Genomic DNA, 22,862 nt, shown 5'->3' on the forward strand with positions numbered 1-22,862 from the left:
ACACACACATCCTCTCTCACACACACACTCACCCTCTCTCTTTCTCACACACACACACCCTCTCTCTTCTCACACACACACACCCTCTCTCTTTCTCACACACACACTCACCCTCTCTCTCACACACACACTCACCCTCTCTCTTTCTGACACGCACACACCCTCTCTCACACACACACACACCTCTCTCTTTCTCACACACACACTCACCCTCTCTCTTTCTCACACGCACACACCCTCTCTCACACACACACTCACCCTCTCTCTTTCTCACACGCACACACACCCTCCCTCACACACACACACACTCACCCTCTTTCTCAGACACATACCCTCTCTCACACACACACTCACCCTCTCTTACACACGCTCACCCTCTCTCACACACACTCAACCTCTCTCTCACACACACACACCCTCTCTCTCACACACACAAACCGTCTCTCACACACACTCACCCTCTCTCACACACACTCAACCTCTCTCTCACACACACTCAACCTCTCTCACACACACTCACCCTCTCTCACACACACTCACCCTCTCTCTCACACACACTCAACCTCTCTCTCACACACACACACCCTCTCTCACACACACACCCACCCTCTCTCACACACACTCAACCTCTCTCTCACACACACACACCCTCTCTCACACACACACCCACCCTCTCTCTCACACACACACCCTCTCTCTCACACACGCTCACCCTCTCTCACACACACTCACCCTCTCTCACACACACTCACCCTCTCTCACACACACTCAACCTCTCTCTCACACACACATATCCTCTCTCACACACACTCACCCTTTCTCACACACACTCAACCTCTCTCTCACACACACTCACCCTCTCTCACACACACTCACCCTCTCTCTCACACACACTCACCCTCTCTCACACACACTCACCCTCTCTCACACACACACACTCACCCTCTCTCACACACACACACTCACCCTCTCTCACACACACACACTCACCCTCTCTCACACACACACGCCCACTCTCTCTCACACACACTCACCCTCTCTCACACACACTCACCCTCTCTCACACACACTCACCCTCTCTCACACACACACACTCACCCTCTCTCACACACACACGCTCACCCTCTCTCACACACACACACTCACCCTCTATCACACACACACTCACCCTCTCTCACACACACACGCCCACCCTCTCTCACACACACACGCTCACCCTCTCTCACACACACTCACCCTCTCTCTCACACACACTCACCCTCTCTCACACACACTCACCCTCTCTCACACACACACTCACCCTCTCTCTCACACACACATATCCTCTCTCACACACACTCATCCTCTCTCACACACACACGCTCACCCTCTCTCACACACACACGCCCACCCTCTCTCACACACACACTCACCCTCTCTCACACACACTCACCCTCTCTCTCACACACACATATCCTCTCACACACACACAATCACCCTCTCTCACACACACACATATCCTCTCTCTCACACACACTCACCCTCTCTCACACACACACGCTCACCATCTCTCACACACAGTCACCCTCTCTCACACACACACGCTCACCCTCTCTCACACACACTCACCCTCTCTCACACACACACGCTCACCCTCTCTCACACACACTCACCCTCTCTCACACACACTCAACCTCTCTCTCACACACAGACACCCTCTCTCACACACACTCAACCTCTCTCTCACACACACTCAACCTCTCTCACACACACTCACCCTCTCTCACACACACTCACCCTCTCTCTCACACACACTCAACCTCTCTCTCACACACACTCACCCTCTCTCTCTCACACACACACCCTCTCTCACACACACTCACCCTCTCTCACACACACTCACCCTCTCTCACACACACTCAACCTCTCTCTCACACACACACCCTCTCTCACACACACTCACCCTCTCTCACACACAAACACACACAGTCTCACCCTCTCTCTCATAAACACACCTACTGTCTCACACATACACACATGCACCCTTTCTCATACATACATTCACCCTCTCAAACACACACACATACTCACCCTCTCTCACACACACACTCACCCTCTCTCTTTCTCACACACACTTGCCCCCCCTCGCACGCACACACACACACACACACTCACCCTCTCTCACACACACTCACCCTCTCTCACACACACACTCACCCTCTCTCTTTCTCACACACACTTGCCCTCCCCTCTCGCACACACACACACACACACAGTCACCCTCACACACACATACTCACCCTCTCTCAGACACACACCCTCTTCCACATACACACACGCCCCCTCTCACACACACACTCACCCTCTCTCTTTCTCACACACACTTGCCCTCCCTCTCGCACACACACATACTCACCCTCTCTCTCAGACATACACCCCTCACACATACACACACGATCCCTCTCACACACACACACACAGTCTCACCCTCTCTCATAAACACACCTACTCTCTCACACATAAACACATGCACCCTTTCTCATACATACATTCACCCTCTCAAACACACACACACACACTCACCTTCTCATACATACACTCACCCTCTCTCACACACACACACAAACTCACCCTCTTTCACACACACACTCACCCTCTCTCTGACACACACCATCTCTCTAACATACACACATGCCCTCCTCGCACACACACACTCACTCTCTCTCTCACACACACTCACCCTCTCTCAGACATACACCTACTCTCACACATGCACCCTCATACACACACTCACTCTCTCAAACACACTCTCTCAGACACGCACACACTTGCCCTCTCAGATGCGCACACACACACACACTTATTCCCTATCTCGGACATACACATGCTCACCCTCCCTCTCTGTCAAACACACACACACACACACGCACTTATTCTCTCTGTCAGACACACACACACACACTCTCCCTCTCTTAGACACACACATGCTCACCCTCCCTCTCTCTGTCAGACACACACACACTCACCATCCCTCTCTCAGGCACACACAAGCACACCCTGGCTCTATCTCTCAGACAACCACATGCCCACCTTCACCCACCCACCCTCCCTCAACCACCCTCGCTCTCCCACATTCGCACACTCACTCACCCACCATCGTGCCCCTAGTCACCCACCCTCGCACACTCACTCACCTACCCCCACTCACCCACCCTCACATACTCTCCCACTCGCACTCACTCATCCTTCCTCACTCACCCACTCGCACTCACTCATCCTCCCTCACACACCCACCCTCACTCACTCATCCTCCCTCACTCACCCACTCACACTCACTCATCCTCCCTCACACACCCACCCTCACACACTCACCCACCCTCACTCACTCATCCTCCCTCAGACACCCATCCTCACTCAACCATCCTCCCTCACTCATCCCCCCTCACTCACCCACCCTCACTTACTCATCCTCACTCACCCACCCACCCTCATTCACCCACCCTCCCTCACTCATCCTCCCTCACTCACCCACCCTCACTGGAGGAGGGGCTGGAGGAGGTTACAGAGATAGGGAGGTTTGTAGGGGCTGGAGGAGGTTACAGAGATAGGGAGGGTTGTAGGGGCTGGAGGAGGTTACAGAGATAAGGAGGGTTGTAGGGGCTGGAGGAGGTTACAGAGATAGGGAGGGTTGTAGGTGCTGGAAGAGGTTACAGAGATAGGGAAGGTTATAGGGGCTGGAGGAGGTTACAGAGATAGGGAGGGTTGTAGGGGCTGGAGGAGGTTACAGAGATAAGGAGGGTTGTAGGGGCTGGAGGAGGTTACAGAGATAGGGAGGGTTGTAGGTGCTGGAAGAGGTTACAGAGATAGGGAAGGTTGTAGGGGCAGGAGGAGGTTACAGAGATAAGGAGGGTTGTAGGGGCTGGAGGAGGTTACAGAGATAGGGAGGATTGTAGGGGCTGGAGGTGGTTACAGAGATAAGGAGGGTTGTAGGGGCTGGAGAAGGTTACAGAGATAGGGAGGCTTGTAGGGGCTGGAGGAGGTTACAGAGATAAGGAGGGTTGTAGGGGCTGGAGAAGGTTACAGAGATAGGGAGGCTTGTAGGGGCTGGAGGAGGTTACAGAGATAAGGAGGGTTGTAGGGGCTGGAGAAGGTTACAGAGATAGGGAGGCTTGTAGGGGCTGGAGGAGGTTACAGAGATAGGGAGGGTTGTAGGTGCTGGAAGAGGTTACAGAGATAGGGAAGGTTGTAGGGGCAGGAGGAGGTTACAGAGATAAGGAGGGTTGTAGGGGCTGGAGGAGGTTACAGAGATAGGGAGGATTGTAGGGGCTGGAGGTGGTTACAGAGATAAGGAGGGTTGTAGGGGCTGGAGAAGGTTACAGAGATAGGGAGGGTTGTAGGGGCTGGAGGAGGTTACAGAGATAGGGAGGGTTGTAACGTCCGGAGGAGGTTACAGAGATAGGGAGGGTTGTAGGGGCTGGAGGAGGTTACAGAGATAAGGAGGATTGTTGGGGCTGGAGGGGGTTACAGAGATCGGGAGGGGTGTAGGGGCTGGAGGAGGTTACAGAGATAAGGAGGGTTGTAGGGGCTGGAGGGGGTTACAGAGATAGGTAGGATTGTAGGGGCTGGAGGAGGTTACAGAGATAGGGAGGGTTGTAACGTCCGGAGGAGGTTACAGAGATAGGGAGGGTTGTAGGGGCTGGAGGAGGTTACAGAGATAGGGAGGGTTGTAACGTCCGGAGGAGGTTACAGAGATAGGGAGGGTTGTAGGGGCTGGAGGAGGTTACAGATTAAGGAATGTAATAGATGTTGGAGGAAGTTACAGCTAATAGGGGAGTTGTTGGGAATAGAGCAAGATACAGAGATAGGGAGGGCAGTGGGCTAAGGAGTGATTTAAAAACACGGAACAGGATTTTAAAATGGAAACATTGCAGTACGAGGAGGCTGTGTAAGTAGTGAGCACTGGCATTGATGGGGGAGTAGGACCTGGTGTGACTGCAGTGCAGAACTTCAGAGTTTTGGATGAGCTGATGTTAAAGGGGGATTGAAGATGAGAGGCCAGTCAGGAGGACATCACGACAGTCAAACACAGAATACACAGCTCTCTGAGACCAGGAGTGTTAGAACTCCGAATCATCAGGGGCGCAGACACTGGACTCCACAGGAAAGACGGATCTTCCGCTTACTGTATGTGCTGAATGGTACAGCTTCGTCTCTTCAGAGCATCGCACAGCAGCTTCATGGTGGCCTCTCCCACCCTGTTGTAACTCAGGCTCAGCAGCAGCACAGACTGATTCTTAGCTATCACGTAGGCCAGGTCCTTGGTTCCGACACCCGTGAGGCCATTGTTATCCACCCTAATCGGAAAGAGATCGTAACTATGATCAGAACACAGCATGCCCGCTGCTTCTGGAGAACGCAGTTTGCAGTCAGTGCATCGGGTTTTGGCACCGCAGGTCAGGCAAGATGTTCTGGCGTTGGAAGCGACTCAGCGCAAATTCACCAGCGCTATCCTGGGGAGTGAAAGGGTTAAACTCTGAAGGAAATTTGCACAGGCAGATTGTGCAAGCCGGCCCTTCCTGTCACTCAGGAATTTCAACCCACCATCTTGCTCTCACGCTCACATTACTGTCCTTGGCCTGCAGTAATCTTCCAGGTGAAGCCCAACACAAACCAGGGGAGCAGCTGCTCATCTTCTGATTGGTCACTTTACAGCCTCCTGGACTCAACAGTGAGTTCAGCAACTTCAGACCGTGAATTCTGTCCTCCATTTTGATATTTTTTTTACCCCCAAGTGCCAGCCTGTATCTTGACCTCACGTTTTTGTTTTCAGACAGCGCTAAACTTTATTCTGCTGTTTACACATTCTGCTATTTTGCTTTCAGACAGTGCTGACCTTTATTGTGCTATTAGCACATTCTGCTATTTTGCTTTCAGACAGTGCTGACCTTTATTGCGTTATTAACACATTTTACTTCCAGACATTGCTAAACTTTATTCTGCTATTAACACCTGCTTCAGTCTTTAATACCATCATGACCCTTGTGTCCAATGACATCTTTGTCATTTAATCGCTCCTGCCCTCCAGCCTATCCCGAACCGTCTTGTTTGCCCCAACTGCTCCTCCCCCTGTTTCCCCGTCATATTTCTACCTCTCTGCAGCTCCGAGGAAGAGACACATCGGACTCGAAACGTTATCTCTGTTCCTCTCTCCGCAGCTGCTGGTGGAGCCGCTGAGATTTTTTTTTCTCTGCAGTTACTGTTCTCGTTGCACAGACTATTCTTGTGTCCCCGTGAGCGTGGAAGGTTAAAGGGGGGCCTAATTGAGGTGTTTAAGGGGTTGATGGGGTCGATAGAGCGAAACTATTTCCTCTGGTGGACTGGTGGGGTGGGGGAGACGGAGTCCAGGATGAGGGGGTAGAACCTTAAAATGAAAGCCAGGCGGTGCAGGGATGATGTCAGGAAGCACACCTTCATACAGAGGGGATTGGCAATCCGGATCTCTCCCTCCCCCCCAGAGAGCTGGTCAGGCTGGGGAGTCAGTTCAAAAATTTCAAACCTGAAACTGAGAGAATCTTTTTGTCAGGCGAGGGTGTTAATGGGCACGGAATCAAGGCGGGCAAATGGAGTTCAGATGCAGATCATCCATGTTCCAATCGAATGGTGAAACTGGCGCAAGGGGGGCCGAATGGCCTCCTCCTGTTCCTGTGTAACAGGCTCGATGGGATGAATGGGCCTCCTCCTGTTACTGTGTAAGAGGCTTGAAAGGCTGAATGGGGCCTCCTCCTGTTCCTGTGTAAGAGGCTTGAAAGGCTGAATGGGGCCTCCTCCTGTTCCTGTGTAACAGGCTCGATGGGATGAATGGGCCTCCTCCTGTTACTGTGTAAGAGGCTTGAAAGGCTGAATGGGGCCTCACCTTATTCCTGTGTAACAGGCTCGAGGAGGGGGCTGAATGGGGCCTCCTCCTGTTCCTGTGTAACAGGCTCGAGGAGGGGGCTGAATGGGGCCTCACCCTGTTCGTGTGTAACAGGCCCAATGAGGGGCTGAATGGGGCCTCCTCGTGTTCCTGTGTAACAGGCTCGAGGAGGGGCTGAATGGCCTCCTCCTGTTCCTGTGTAACAGGCTCGAGGAGGGGCTGAATGGCCTCCTCCTGTTCCTGTGTAACAGACTCGAGGATGGGCTGAATGGGCCTCTTCCTGTTCCAATGTCCAGTCTGAAATTACTCCTATATACCTCAAAGCGTTAGCTTCTGAACCTGCAAGTGTGTGCGTGACAGGAAAGAGCCATCTCACTCACCACAGCTCTTGGATTTCACAGAGTGGTTCCCGCAGCGAGGAGCATAGTATCTTCACTCCTGAATCTCCCAGATTATTCCAACTGAGCCTACAGAAAAACAGATAGCATGGAATGAAGCCCAGATACACACACTTCACAACCAGAATTGGCCCAGGCATGAGTACAGACTGTGCTGAGGGAGTGCTGCACTGTCAGAGGGTCAGTACTGAGGGAGTGCTGCACTGTCAGAGGGTCAGTGCTGAGGGAGTGCTGCACTGTCAGAGGGTCAGTGCTGAGGGAGCCCTGCACTGTCAGAGAGTCAGTATTGAGGGAGTGCTGCACTGTCGGAGGGTCAGTACTGAGGGAGTGCTGCCCTGTCGGAGGGTCAGTACTGAGGGAGTGCTGGACTGTCAGAGGGTCAGTGCTGAGGGAACCCTGCACTGTCAGAGAGTCAGTATTGAGGGAGTGCTGCACTGTCGGAGGGTCAGTACTGAGGGAGTGCTGCACTGTCGGAGGGTCAGTACTGAGGGAGTGCTGCACTGTGGAGGGTCAGTAGAGAGGAAGTGCTGCATTGTCAGAGGGTCAGTATTGAAGGAGTGCTGGACTGTCAGAGGGTCAGTACTGAGGGAGTGCTGGACTGTCGGAGGGTCAGTACTGAGGGAGCACTGCACTGCCGGAGGGTCAGTACTGAGGGAGCGCTGCACTGTTGGATGGTCACAACTGAGGGAACGCTGCACTATCGGAGGGTCAGTACTGAGGGAGTGCAGCACTGTCAGAGGGTCAGTACTGAGGGAGTGCTGCATTGTCAGAGGGTCAGTACTGAGGGAGTGCTGCACTGTCAGAGGGTCAGTACTGAGGGAGTGCTGCATTGTCAGAGGGTCAGTACTGAGGGAGTGCTGCACTGTCAGAGGGTCAGTACTGAGGGAGTGCTGCACTGTCAGAGGGTCAGTACTGAGGGAGTGCCACACTGTCAGAGGGTCAGTACTGAGGGAGTGCTGCACTGTCAGAGGGTCAGTACTGAGGGAGTGCTGCATTGTCAGAGGGTCAGTACTGAGGGAGTGCTGCATTGTCAGAGGGTCAGTACTGAGGGAGTGCTGCACTGTCAGAGGGTCAGTACTGAGGGAGTGCTGCACTGTCAGAGGGTCAGTACTGAGGGAGTGCCACACTGTCAGAGGGTCAGTACTGAGGGAGTGCTGCACTGTCAGAGGGTCAGTACTGAGGGAGTGCTGCATTGTCAGAGGGTCAGTACTGAGGGAGTGCTGCACTGTCGGGGGGTCAGTACTGAGGGAGTGCTGCACTGTCAGAGGGTCAGTACTGAGGGAGTGCTGCACTGTCAGAGGGTCAGTACTGAGGGAGTGCTGCACTGTTGGAAGGTCAGTACTGAGGGAGTGCTGCACTGTCGGGGGGTCAGTACTGAGGGAGTGCTGCACTGTCAGAGGATCAGTACTGAGGGAGTGCTGCACTGTCGGAGGGTCAGTACTGAGGGAGGGCTGCACTGTCGGGGGGTCAGTACTGAGGGAGTGCTGCATTGTCAGAGGGTCAGTACTGAGGGAGTGCTGCACTGTCGGATGATCAGTACTGAGGGAGTGCTGCACTGTCGGGGGGTCAGTACTGAGGGAGTGCTGCACTGTCGGAGGGTCAGTACTGAGGGAGTGCTGCACTGTTGGAAGGTCAGTACTGAGGGAGTTCTTTACTGTCGGGGGCCACTGCTTCCCATTCACTGGAAACAGGATCGGTAGAATTTTTGTAAGTTTGTTCTGGGATGTGGGCTTTGCAAGGCAAGGCCTTCATTAATTGCTCGTCCCTAATTGCAAGAGGAGAGAGACGGAATTGGGTGGAACACCAATTTAACCCGCCCGTCCCCACCAACCTCCCCCTGACGTTGCCCGTTTCTCTTCACACTTAGCTGAGTGTGAGATTCACGTGCACAGTCACACTCATTCCCAAACCCATGATCACTGCCATCTAGAAGGACAAGGGCAGCAGACACATGGGAACACCACCACCTGGAAGTTCCCCTCCGAGTCACTCACCATCCTGACTTGGAAATATATCGGCCGTTCCTTCACTGTCGCTGGGTCAAAATCCTGGAACTCCCTCCCTAACAGCGCTGTGGGTGTACCTACACCACAGGGACTGCAGCGGCTCAAGAAGGCAGCTCACCACCACCTTCTCAAGGGGCAACCAGGGATCGGCAATAAATGCTGGACCAAGCCAGAGGCACCCACATCCCATAAACCAATAAATAAAATGCTGAGAGGAGGCAGGCGATGGAGGGTTATACCTGAAACAGTGCCATTGGCCAGGAGTTTTAGGATGACCAAGTTTCTCATCCGGCATCCGAAGCGATGGCGGAGAACACATCCCTGCCATTCCTGCCTGCCCCACAGCTAGTTCACGTCCCAGCCATTGTTATTTGGCTGGAGGCGGGACTTGCGCCCCTCACTTGGGAGGAAGCCCCGCCTCAAGAAGCTGCCGACCAATCTGATTGGCCGGCGGCTCTCTTGTCCCTGCAGCTCCAGATGCTGCGCGGGATGTTGTACATTGTACTCACATGCCACTGTAATGTCAAGGTGCTCAGCAGTGCAAGCGTTAATCAGGGAGGCTGGAGAATAGCATCACCCACGGTATGACGTATAGAGTCACATGGCATTAGGCTCGGAGAATAGTCTAGAGGCAACACTCTGGAACCAGCCTGCCTGGGGGTAACAGCACCATGCATGACAGTAACCTGGGATCTGTATATAGTTAAAGATTAACAATAAAGGGCTCATGTTGAAATACGCAAGTCTGAATCTCACATCATTGAGACATCGGGAGAACCCGCATTGCAACAGTGGGCAGGGCTGGGTCAGCAATCAGTCCCCAGAGGGTAAGTCCCGGGAGTCCAAGACCAGGCGGGTTTTGGTGGTCTCAGGAGGGGGCGGGGAGGGGAGGTGAGGCACAGGGGGTTGGGTAGAGGGGGGTGTGGTGTGGGCATTGGTGGAGAGGCTGGGGGGAGGTGGAGGCTGGACCTGCTGGGGGCCAGACCTCCTTGGAGGAGGGGGTGGGGGGAGGGGAAGGGGAGGCGGGGTGGTGAAGGAGGTGGGGCGGAGATGCACCTAATGTTAACAGGAGGCTGCTGAGGGAGGCTTCACCTGAGGCCTGGGCAGGGTTCACTTTTGGGCTTCCCATCCCACCCCCCTTCCCACTGAACCCCTCCCACCGGCCTGGAAACTGAGGCTGGCCGGGAAGCAGGCCTCAGGGGAGGTGGTGTTGTTGCTGGTGGTGTTGTCACTGGACCAGTCATCCCGAGTAATGCTCTGGGGTTGGTGGGTTCAAGTCTCACCATGGCAGATAAATTCAACACGAACCTGGGGTTAAAAGTCTGAGGGACAACCTCTGAAACCATTGCCGAGCGTTGGAAAAACCCATCTGCTTCACGAATGTCCCTCCCTCTAGGGAAGGAAACCTGCCGCCCTTACCCTGGTCTGGGGCCTACACGTGACTCCAGTCCCACAGCGACGTGGTTGACTCTTAAATATCCCTCTGAACAATGAGGGGGTGGGCAAACAACGCCGGCCTAGCCAACGACTGCCCACATCCCCGTCAACGAATATTAACAAAAAAATGTGGCCCCTTAAGGGCCTCGAGTGTGGCGAGGGTGGGTTGAGAAAATGGGAGCCTGGTGGGAAGGCCCTCTTGAGAATTTTTTACCTCACACCCACCACCCCCCCACCCTTGCTTCTGGGGTTATGTAAAATTCTGCCCACTGTTGGGGGTACAAAGCGAGGAGGTGCCATGTGGTGACGCATTCCCCACCGCAGTAGGCGGGGATAGTCGATCTCATCGTTCAAAGGCCGGACTGGGGTTTTTTTTTTTGCCGGCAGGAGTATCGCGGAGCACCAGGAGATCCTGAGGGGAACTTGACAGGGTGGATGCTGAGAGGCTGTTCCCCACCTCACCACCCCCCGGTGTGGAAGAGACTCGCGCTAGAGACGGTTTAAGAATAAAGGGACCCTCGTCTAAGACGGAGAGCGAGGAGAAATGTGTTTCTCTCCGACCCTGTGAGATTCTCTTCCCCGCAAAGAGCGGTAAAAGCCAGGAGCGTCGAGGACGTTTAAGGCTGAAGGAGGCGGACTCTTGATTGACAAGGGAGTCAAAGGGCTTGGGAGGGGAGGGAGAGAGGGAGGTGTGGGGTGGGTTGCGGGGGGTGGTGCATGTAGGGGGTTGGCAGGCTGGAATGTAGAATTGAGGCCACAATCAGGTCAGTCATTGAATTTGACAAGGATGTATTCAATGAGCGGCATGGCACTAGGAAGTTCTGAGGAACAAAGGGACCTTGGCGTGTATGTCCATAGATCTCTGAAGGTGGAGGGGGCATGTTAGTCGGGTGGTGAAAAAGGCATATGGGACACTTGCCTTTATCAAGCGAGGCATAGATTACAAAAGTAGGGAGATCATGTTGGAGTTGTGTAGAACCTTGGTGAGGCCACAGCTGGAGTACTGTGTGCAGTTCTGGTCGCCACATTATAGGAAGGATGTGATTGCACTGGAGGGGGTGCAGAGGAGATTCACCAGGATGTTGCCTGGGATGAAACATTTAAGTTATGAAGAGAGGTTGGATAGACTTGGGTTGTTTTCGTTGGAGCAGAGAAGACTGAGGGGCGACCTGATCGAGGTGTACAAGATTATGAGGGGCATGGACAGGGTGGATAGGGAGCAGCTGTTCCCCTTAGTTGAAGGGTCAGTCACGAGGGGGCATAAGTTCAAGGTGAGGGGCAGGAGGTTTAGGGGGGGATGTGAGGAAAACCTTTTTTACCCAGAGGGTGGTGAGGGTCTGGAACGCGCTGCCTGGGAGGGTGGTGGAGGCGGGTTGCCTCACATCCTTTAAAAAGTACCTGGATGAGCTCTTGGCCTGTCATAACATTCAAGGCTATGGGCCAAGTGCTGGTGAATGGGATTAGGTAGGTAGGTCAGGCGTTTCTCACGTGTCGGTGCAGACTCGGTGGGCCGAAGGGCCTCCTCTGCACCCTGTGATTCTGTGATCCTGTGGTCTTATCCAATGGCAGAGCCAGCTCGAGGGGCTGAATGGCCAACTCCTTCCCCTAATTCGTCTGTTCGTACTGAACGGCAGGGTTGTTGAGCCTGTTGGGTTACCATCCAGCTCACGGGGGGTCAGAAGTATTCGCACCACCCCAGCGCCCCAAAGTTCACTGTGTCGGGAGGGAAAGTTTCCCCCCGAATCCCGTTCACCAGGGCATAAAAGAGCTTCAAAGTGAAGGAAGTACGAGAAATGTATTGTATGGTAACTCAGGCGAGGCATCTGTGATCACCCAGGGGAGACGGTGGCGTAGAGTTAATGCTAATGGGCTAGTAAACCACGGACCCGGGCTAGTGCTCTGGGGATAAAAGCACAACACTGCGGACGCTGGAAATCTGAAACAGGAACAAAAATAGCTGGAAAAACTCAGCAGGTCTGGCAGCATCTGCGGAGAGGAACACAGTTAACGTTTCGAGTCCGTATGACTCTTCATCAGAACTGAGGATATATAGAAATGAGGTGAAATATAAGCTGGTTGAGGGGGCGCTGGGACAGGTAGAGCTGGATAGAGGGCCAGTGATAGGTGGAGATTGTCAAAAGATGTCACAGACAAAAGGACAAAGAGGTGTTGACGGTGGTGATATTAGCTAAAGGAGGTGCGAATGGGGACATTAAGGGGAGAAAGCAGGACAAGCTAGTGGCAGATGGCTCTAGTGGGGGTGGGGTGGGGGGGAAGGGATCAAAATAGGCTAAAAGGTGGAGATAAAACAATAGATGGAAATAAATTTAAAAATAATAGAAATAGGGGGGAAAAGAAAAATATATTAAAAAAATATATAAATTATTAGAAAAAAGGGGGGGATCGGAAAGGGGGTGGGGATGGAGGAGAGAGTTCATGATCTGAAGTTGTTGAACTCGATATTCAGTCCGGAAGGCTGTAAAGTGCCTGGTCGGAAGATGAGGTGCTGTTCCTCCAGTTTGCGTTGAGCTTCACCGGAACATCGTTCCGGGGACGTGAGTTCAAGTCCCACCCAGACATCTGGTGGGATGTGGATTCAATTAACGGATCGGGGATTGAGAAGTCAAAACCCAGTCCGGGTGACCGAGCGACCATTGGCTCTCTGGAGAAGAGTCACACGGACTCGAAACGTTAACCCTTGTCTCTCTCTCTGAGTTTTTCCCAGCATCCCCTGCTTTTGTTTATGAAATCCGTCACCGGTTGTCCGGGTTCACTTTCGGTTGACTGACGTCCTTGAGGGGAGGATGAGTGACTCTTAGCCCCAAAGACATCTGCTTGGCTCTCAAATGGCCAAGCCAAGGCAGTTAGGGATGGGTACCAGATGCTGGCTCTGGCCAGCGATGCCCTCATCTCCATGAAAGAATAAAGTAAAAAAGAAAACAAATCCTTTCTGGAAGGCCGAAGAGTGGTGGAGGGGGAAGGGGGTCTTCAGCCAAATATGTTTGAGAGAAGGCTGCGCGAGGGAGAACAATCCCGGCTTCTCCAGTCCCTCCACGTGAACTGAAGTCCCTCATCCCTGGTGCCCGTTCTAGTTAACCCTCCTCCGCACCCTCGCCCAGACCTTGACACCCTTCCTAAAGCGTGGTGCCCAGAATGGGACACAATGCTCCTGGGCTGGGGCACTAGCCAGAGTTGAATTATAATGACCTTGCTTTGGTGCTCTACTCCTCCACTCATAAATCTTCTCCGTCTTTAGCCTAAGCTTGGTCTGTCGCGCGACTTGGTCGGGGTAGAGGTGAGGGTTCGAGTGCATTTACCTGAGGGATTTGCAGCGGTGTAGGATGGAAGAGAGCTGCTGGAGGCCCTCAGGCCCGATGCAGCAGTGGCTGAGGTTAACCTCCTCGATGATCCCCAGGGGCCTGAGGCCCTCGGTCAGCACAGAACAGTCAAGGGGGCACAGCCTCAGTGCGCCGCCTGGGTCCCGGCAGTCACCCAGGGCGATCCTGCTCATCTGCAGCAAGTTGGCATTGCGGGTCTCGGACATGAGATACAGGGTGTCCAAGAGGCGCCGCTTGCTCCTGACCGACTTCCTGTTTCCGATCTGCGGTCCCTCCCTCCCCTCAGCGACACGGTCCATCGGGCTGCTGCTGGGTCGATGGGCAGGTCCCCCGGACTCTTCTGCAGAAGGAAAACCACAAGAATTTCATACTTCGAATTTCATACATCTCTGAATTGATAACTCCAAATCCTCCTCCAAGCCCCAAACCCTCCCTTATCTCTGGACCCTCCTCAAAGGTTAACACTCCCCATGATCTCTGTAACCTCCTCCAGCCCCTACAACCCTCCCTATCTCTGTAACCTCCTCCAGACCCTACAACCCTCCCTATCTCTGTAACCTCCTCCAGACCCTACAACCCTCCCTATCTCTGTAACCTCCTCCAGCCCCTACAACCCTCCCTATCTCTGTAACCTCCTCCAGACCCTACAACCCTCCCTATCTCTGTAACCCCCTCCAGCACCTACAACCCTCCCTATCTCTGTAACCTCCTCCAGCCCTACAACCCTCCCTGTCTCTGTAACCTCCTCCAGCCCCTACAACCCTCCCTATCTCTGTAACCTCCTCCAGCCCCTACAACCCTTCCTATCTCTGTAACCTGCTCCCGCCCCTACAACCCTCCCTATCTCTGTAACCTCCTCCAACGCCTACAACCCTCCCTATCTCTGTAACCTCCTCCAACGCCTACAACCCTCCCTATCTCTGTAACCTACTCCAGCCCCTACAAACCTCCCTATCTCTGTAACCTCCTCTAGCGCCTACAACCCTCCCTATTTCTGTAACCTTCTCCAGCCCCTACAACCCTCCCTATCTCTGTAACCTCCTCCAGCCCCTAAACCCTCCCTATCTCTGTAACCTCCTCCAGCACCTACAACCCTCCCTATCTCTGTAACCTCCTCCAGCACCTACAACCTCCCTATCTCTGTAACCTCCTCCAGCCCCTGCAACCCTCCCTATCTCTGTAACCTCCTCCAGCCCCTGCAACCCTCCCTATCTCTGTAACCTCCTCCAGCCCCTACAACCCTCCCTATCTCTGTAACTTCCTCCAGCCCCTACAACCCTCCCTGTCTCTGTAACCTCCTCCAGCGCTTAACATCCTTCAAAATCTCTCCGCTCCACCAATTCTGATCCCTTGAAAATGCGCCAATTTTAAACTTCCCACCATTCATGAATGTGTCTTTAGCTACCTAGGACCCTAAGCTCTGGAATGCCCTCAGTAAACCTCTCCAAATCTCCTACTTTAAGACTCTCCTCAAATAGGACTTCTCAGGTCAAGCTGTGCCTCAGTCAGTAGCATTCTCACATTTCTGACAGCTTGTTGCAGATCCAAGTCTAACTGCAGAGACTAGAGTGCAAAAAACAAGGGTGTTGTTCCCATGCAGGACTAAGGGAGTGCTGCACTGTCGGGGGGCATTACTGTGGAGGTGCCGCACTGTCAGGGGGCATTACTGTGGAGGTGCCGCACTGTCAGGGGGCATTACTGTGGAGGTGCTGCACTGTCGGGGGGCATTACTGTGGAGGTGCCGCACTGTCAGGGGGTATTACTGTGGAGGTGCCGCACTGTCAGGGGGCATTACTGTGGAGGTGCTGCACTGTCGGGGGGCATTACTGTGGAGGTGCCGCACTGTCAGGGGGCATTACTGTGGAGGTGCTGCACTGTCGGGGGGCATTACTGTGGAGGTGCCGCACTGTCAGGGGGCATTACTGTGGAGGTGCCGCACTGTCAGGGGGCATTACTGTGGAGGTGCCGCACTGTCAGGGGGACATTACTGTGGAGGTGCCGCACTGTCAGGGGGACATTACTGTGGAGGTGCCGCACTGTCAGGGGGCATTACTGTGGAGGTGCCGCACTGTCAGGGGGGCAATACTGTGGAGGTGCTTCACTGTCAGGGGGGCATTACTGTGGAAGTGCTGCACTGTCAGGGGGGCATTACTGTGGAGGTGCTGCACTGTCAGGGGGGCATTACTGTGGAGGTGCCGCACTGTCAGGGGGCATTACTGTGGAGGTGCCGCACTGTCAGGGGGCATTACTGTGGACGTGCTGCACTGTCGGAGGGGCATTACTGTGGAGGTGCTGCACTGTCGGGGCATCTGACTGTCACAGGGACAGCACCCCAGGAGAGCTCTGCTGTCAGAGGGGCAGTAATGTAGGAGTGCTGCACGGTCGGACAGTCAATAATGAGGGAGTGCTGCACTGTCAGAGGGTCAGCACTGAGGGAGTTATGCACTGTTGGGGGGTCAGCACTGAGGGAGTTCTGTACTGTCGGAGGGTCAGTACTGAGGGAGTGCTGCACTGTCAGAGGGTCAGTACTGAGGGAGTGCTGCACTGTCAGAGGGTCAGTACTGAGGGAGTGCTGCACTGTCAGAGGGTCAGTACTGAGGGAGTGCCGCACTGTCAGAGGGTCAGTACTGAGGGAGTGCTGCACTGTCGGTGGGTCAGTACTGAGGGAGTGCTGCACTGTCAGAGGGTCAGTACTGAGGGAGTGCTGCACTGTCGGTGGGTCAGTACTGAGGGAGTGCTGCACTGTCGGAGGGTCAGTACTGAGGGAGTCCTGCACTGTCGGAGAGCAGTACCGAGTAGGTGCTGCGCGGTTGGAGGTGCTGTCTTTGCAGACGGCCTGTTTAATCTGGTGGGTATATAAACTTCCTTGGTGACTGTGTCGAAGAAGAGCCTGTTAGTTCCCCCTTGCTGTCCTGGTCAACATCTATTCCACCATCAACATCACTGAAACACGTACCACTAGCTCATTGTCACCTTGTGGGTCGGAGCTCTCTCTCTGCAATTGATTCCGGTGATCCCTACAACAGGACAGCCACTGCTCTCCCCTGGCCCTTTAACATCCCTTCCCTCTGCTCTTTCCTCACTCAACGATTCATCCAACTTCCCTTTCGAAAGTTACTGTCCGATCAGCCGCCCTTCCCTGCAGCGCGTCCCCGATCGGGGAGCACTCGCCCCGTTAGAAACGTTTGTTTTTAGCCGTCAGCTTCTCCCCCTAGCTCCCCCTGCCTCCTGCCTTCAATCTGTGCCCCTCTGTCCCGCCATCGCCAACAGCCCTTGCTCATTTCGGTTTCCAGAAGCCCTCGATGGTTCCAACCGCCTGGATTAAATCTCTCCTCTGACCTCCTGTGCTCCGAGGAGGAAGAGTCCCGTCTTCCCCGGCCTCTCCGCCTGAACCGAAGCCTTCCCCCCTCCTAGGATCGGGACTTGGCCGTTCGGGCCCACTCAGCCTGATCGGTGCAGGATTTAATTGAACGTGCGGTGTCGAGGCAGGCAAAGCGGCTCAGCCTAAACGAACGACCGGCACTTGGTCACCCAGGGCGCAAGTTTGAAGTTTGCAGGCGGCGAGAACCCTGGGAGCAGTTCAGAGCGCAGTGGATGACTTGGGGGGGGAGGGAAGCCCCACCCAGGCTGGTGGCGTGGGCAGGCAGGCGGCTGACATAGTTTAACGTAGAGGGGTGCGAAGTGTTTCCCCAAGAATGTAGGGGTGCCCACAATCGGCACAAGTTTAAAAAGGGGGTGGGGGGCAGCAGGAGCAGTGAGTCCTGGGCACACCCATGCACCAATCTTTGAGGCAAGCTCGAGAAGGTATAAGTTGGTGAGAAGGTATAAGGAGCAGCTCTCCTTTGGCATTTATTGCTGAAGGAATAGAGTATAAAAATAGGGAAGTGTTCTTGCAACTGTACAAGGCATTGGTGAGGCCGCACCTGGGGTCCTGTGCACAGTTTTGGTCCCCTTACTTGAGGAAGGATGTGGTTGCATTGGAGGCGGTTCAGAGGAGGTTCACTAGATCGATTCCAGGGATGCGGGGCTTGTCTTAAGAGAAGAGATTGAGCAGTTTAGGCCTATACTCGCTCGAGTTTAGAAGGATGAGGGGAGATCTAATTGAGGTATGTAAAATGCTAAAGGGGATAGACAAAGTAGATGTGGAGTGGATGTTTCCCCCTGTGGGGCATTCTAGAGCGAGAGGCCATAGTTTTAGGCTAAGGGGTGGTAGATTTAAATCAGAGATAAGGAGGAATTACTTTTCCCAAAGGGTTGTGAATCTGTGGAACTCACTACCTCAGAGTGCAGTGGATGCCGGGACGCTGAATAAACTTAAGGAGGAGATAGACAGATTTTTAATTAGTAACGGGCTGAAAGGTTATGGGGAGAGGGCGGGAAATTGGAGTTGAGGCCGAAATGAGATCAGCCATGATCGTATTGAATGGCGGGGCAGGCTCGAGGGGCTGAATTGCCTACTCCTGCTCCTAGTTCTTATGTCCTTATGAAGGGATGGTGTAATGGCATTGTCACTGGGCTAGTAATCTCAAAGACCCAGGCTGATACCCTGGGGACAAGGGTTCAAATCCCACCTCGGGATTTAAAATCAATGAGTAATAATTGGGAATCGTGACGCTTGCCTCAACGATGGTGATCCCCAAGCTGTTGTTGACAGTCAGGAAAAACCACCATCTGGTTCACTGATGCCCTTTAGGGAAGGAAACCTGCCATCCTTACCCGACCTACATGCGAATCTCCGCCCCACAGCGACACTTCTTCCCTAAATTTATTCAGGCGATGTGGGCCTGGCTGACAGGGGCCAGCGTTTATTGCCTCCCCACTCCAACCCCAACCTCTGAAGCAGGCCGAGGGCTAATGGGGGTGGGGGCAACAAACGCCGGCCTTGCCAGCGACCCCCACGCCTCGGGTCACTTCAGGGCAGATGTCCGGGCCTTGGAGATCGGTCCCCCTGGGGACTGAGGGGGCTTGAGTTCGTGTGGAGAGACTGGAGGAGCTGGGATCATTCCCCCTTGGAGCAGGACAGGCTGAGAGGAGATTTAAGGGAGGCGCTCGGAGCCATGACGCGTCTCGGTGGAGTTCCGTGGCCAGAGGGACGTGGACTGGAGGTAATTGGGCAGAGACGAAAGGTTTCCTCCGGTCCCTCCCGCCGCTGGGGACTGGAGGACGTGGCGGCCAATCGGATTGGCCGGCAGCTCTCCAGGGCGGGGCTCCCTCCTGAGCGAGGGGCACCTGACGCCCATTGTGAGTGCAAAATGGCCGCCGGGGCCGCTCAGGGTCGGCGGTGGGTGGGGGTGGGGTGCGAGTTGCTCCCTCGGCAGGTCGGGGAAACTCCGCAGTCCCAAACCCCTTCAGGCCAACCTTGGAGACTCGCGGAAGGGGAATTGGAGAAATGCTTGAAGGGCCTCGGAATACCCGGGAACCGCACGCAGGCCATTTTTAGGTACCCCTCTCGTTCAGGTCCTTCAGGATGTCCCCCATCTCCTGCTTGACCTCGCGCAGCCTCGCCAAGAAATGCGCCATCGTTTCACCGAACGGCTTGTCCCTTTCCGTCAACCTCTCCAGGAGATGGCTCGAAGGTTCCTTCCTCTTTCCCGCCTCCGCTGTTGGCTCGACTCCCTGGTAACACACACACACACGGAAGGGCGTTGAGTTGACCGCGCAGAAACAGGCTATTCGGCCCATCTGGTCCGCGCTCCACACCCACCTCCTCCCAACACCCCCCCCAACACCGCTCCCCCTTCCCTCCCCCACCCCCCCAGCCCAATCGCCCTCTTCACCTCACCACATCAACATCTCCTCCCCTCCCTCTCTCCCTCGCGTGTTTATCCAGCTGAGCCCCCCCCGCCTTAAAGGCATCGGCACGATTCACCTCAAACCTCAACCGCCAACACCCCCCCAACCCCTGCCGAGGGAGCGAGCCCCAGCCCCCCATGTTCTCGCCGCTCGCCCGGATGAAGGGGGTTTCTCCCGATCGGATTTGGCGGCGACTGTGGGGGCCTCAGAGTCGGCGAGCCCAGGACCCAATCCCTGCCCGGATTTCCCACCTTGCCGGTTTTTCGGGTCGATTGGTTTGGGTCAGGCCAAGTTGGTGGTGGGGGCAGGGTGGGTGGGTGGGTGGGTGGGGGGAGTTGAGGGGAAGGGGTCAACAGGCACGCAGACCACTCGGGGAGCGGGGAATCGACCCACGCGCAAAGCCGATAACTAGGCCGGCGGCACCATCACGCCAACGCAGCACCGGGCCAAACAAGCCGGCATAGTTACTGGACACGTTTGATAAGGATTGACAACCCATGCCCCGGCAAGGCTATTAGGACACCTCGGTTTTCGGAGAGCTGGATTTGAGGCCCTGCTTCCCCCACCCCCTCCCCGTATCTCACGTTGAGGGTGCCCGGTTCTGGGCCCACTCAGGCACGGTGCGGGGGGGGGGGGGGTCCCCTCAAAATGACAGGGAGCGAGGGTGGGGGTAAGGGGCCCCCAAAATGATGAGTGAGGGTTGGAGAGTTGGAAGCGCCGCCCACCAGCTGAGACGTTAAGCTGTCTGCTCGGCTGGTAACGGTCAAAAACCTCCTGGCGGTTCCACCCCCCCTGAGCCCTGCTGCCCCACTCCGGACGCTAAAACGACCCATCACGTGAGGTGGTGTGACTGGAGTGAAGGGGAGGGGGAAGAAGAGTCAGCGGGGGTGGGGGAGGCGGTTGGCTGGAGGAGGAGGAGCAGGAGGAGGAGGGTGATGATGATGATGGTGGTCGTGATGGTGATGATGGTGATGATGAAAATGGTGATGATGGTGATGATGATGGTGACGATGGTGATGATGGTGGTGATGATGGTGATGATGGTGATGATGGTGATGATGATGGTGATGATGGTGATGATGGTGGTGATGATGGTGATGATGGTGATGATGATGGTGATGATGGTGATGATGATGGTGATGATGGTGATGATGATGGTGACGATGGTGATAATGATGGTGATGATGGTGATGATGGTGACAATGGTGATGATGATGGTGACGATGATGGTGACGATGATGGTGATGATGGTGATGGTGATGATGGTGATGGTGATGGTGATGATGATGGTGATGATGGTGATGATGGTGATGATGATGATGGTGATGATGGTGATGATGATGATGATGGAGGTGATGATGGTGATAGTGGTGATGATGATGATGATGTTGATGATGGTGATGATGTTGATGATGGTGATGATGATGTTGATGTATTTGATGATGGTGATGATGGTGATGATGGTGATGATGGTGATGGTGATGATGGAGGTGATGATGGTGATAGTGGTGATGATGTTGATGATGGTGATGATGATGTTGATGTATTTGATGATGGTGATGATGGTGATGATGGTGATGATGATGATGGAGGTGATGATGATGATGGAGGTGATGATGGTGATGATGGTGGTGGTGATGATGGTGATGATGATGGAGGTGATGATGGTGATGATGGTGGTGGTGATGATGGTGATGATGATGGTGATGGTGATGGTGATGATGGTGACGATGGTGATGATGATGGTGGTGATGATGGTGGTGATGATGGTGATGATGATGGTGATGGTGATGGTGATGATGATGGTGATGATGTTGATGATGGTGATGGTGATGATGGTGATGGTGGTGATGATGGTGATGATGATGATGGTGATGATGATGATGGTGATGGTGATGGTGATGGTGATGATGATGATGATGATGATGGTGATGATGGTGATGATGGTGATGGTGATGATGATGATGGTGATGGTGATGATGGTGATGGTGGTGATGATGATGATGATGATGATGATGATGGTGATGATGGTGATGATGGTGATGATGATGGTGATGATGATGTTGATGATGGTGATGATGATGGTGATGGTGGTGATGATGATGGTGATGATGATGGTGATGGTGGCGGCGGTGGCAGTGACATTCTCACTGGACTGGTATTCTAGTGATCGACAGTAAATCTCTGGGGACCCAGGTTCAAATCCCGCCATGGCAGACGGTAACATAGAAACCTGGAATTAAAAGTCCGATGATGACCATGAAACCGTTGTCGATCGTTGTAAAAAAAAATCCCATCAGGTTCACTAATATCCTTTAGGGAAGGAAACCTGCCGTCCTTATCCGGTATGGCCCACAACCCCACAGCAATGCAGCTGACTCTTAAAAATGCCCTACGAACAAGGGCAATTAGGCTGGTCTAGCCAGTGATGCCCACACCCCATGGATGAATAACAAATAAACAGATGTGGGGATAAGCAGACTCAGAGTTGCTGCAGGCAGTGCGGGTGGGTGCCTGAGACCTGCGAGAAGGGAGAGAGAGAGAGAGAGAGGCTCTCCGGCGATGTCAGAACATTTAAAAGCAGAACGAAGGAAAGAGAAATATACAAACAGCTTAGAGAACTGGGACTTGACGAAAGCGTACCGCTCAAACAGGTTTCGCCAATGCCTTTAAAGTGAAGGGGAGCATTAAACCTGGTCCACCTAGGCAGGCTATTTGAGCTGGTGGTGGTGGGGAGGCACAGGGCATGGGTACAGGTTACACAGGCTCGAGGCCTCAGCTGGCATCTGCTCCCACAGAAATGCCGACTTGAGGGGCAAGTGTGACCTCCAGCGACCGCCTGCAGCAAGTACCCAGAAGGGAGTCAACGACGTAACCCATTGGGTGGTGGTGACGTTGGTGGTGGTGGGGAGGGCGGTGTAGCCAGGAGGAATGCGTCTCCCGTAATGCCATCTTGTCGCCTACAGGGGACCCGCCGCGGGTTCCCCAGTGCCCTCTG

At 54.2% G+C, this 22,862-nt stretch overlaps 1 protein-coding gene across 2 annotated transcripts in view; it reads right to left on the reverse strand.

Annotated features, from left to right (window-relative positions):
- Positions 1–5,134: 5,134 nt before the first annotated feature.
- LOC144677682 (uncharacterized) overlaps positions 5,135–22,862 on the reverse strand; it is a 28,829-nt gene continuing 11,101 nt past the window's right edge. For both annotated transcript variants that reach the window (XM_078537717.1, XM_078537716.1), the window contains exons 5-8: positions 19,516–19,687; positions 14,051–14,411; positions 7,273–7,359; positions 5,135–5,333 (exon numbers count right to left, since the gene is read on the reverse strand). In XM_078537717.1, coding sequence (XP_078393843.1) covers positions 5,159–5,333; positions 7,273–7,359; positions 14,051–14,411; positions 19,516–19,687 — 795 coding nt within the window. In that variant the 3' untranslated portion in view covers positions 5,135–5,158. The remainder of the gene's footprint in view (positions 5,334–7,272; positions 7,360–14,050; positions 14,412–19,515; positions 19,688–22,862) is intronic.

The sequence above is a fragment of the Cetorhinus maximus genome, unplaced genomic scaffold (assembly GCF_964194155.1).
Source record: "Cetorhinus maximus unplaced genomic scaffold, sCetMax3.hap1.1 HAP1_SCAFFOLD_2883, whole genome shotgun sequence".
Taxonomy (NCBI): Eukaryota; Metazoa; Chordata; class Chondrichthyes; order Lamniformes; family Cetorhinidae; genus Cetorhinus; species Cetorhinus maximus.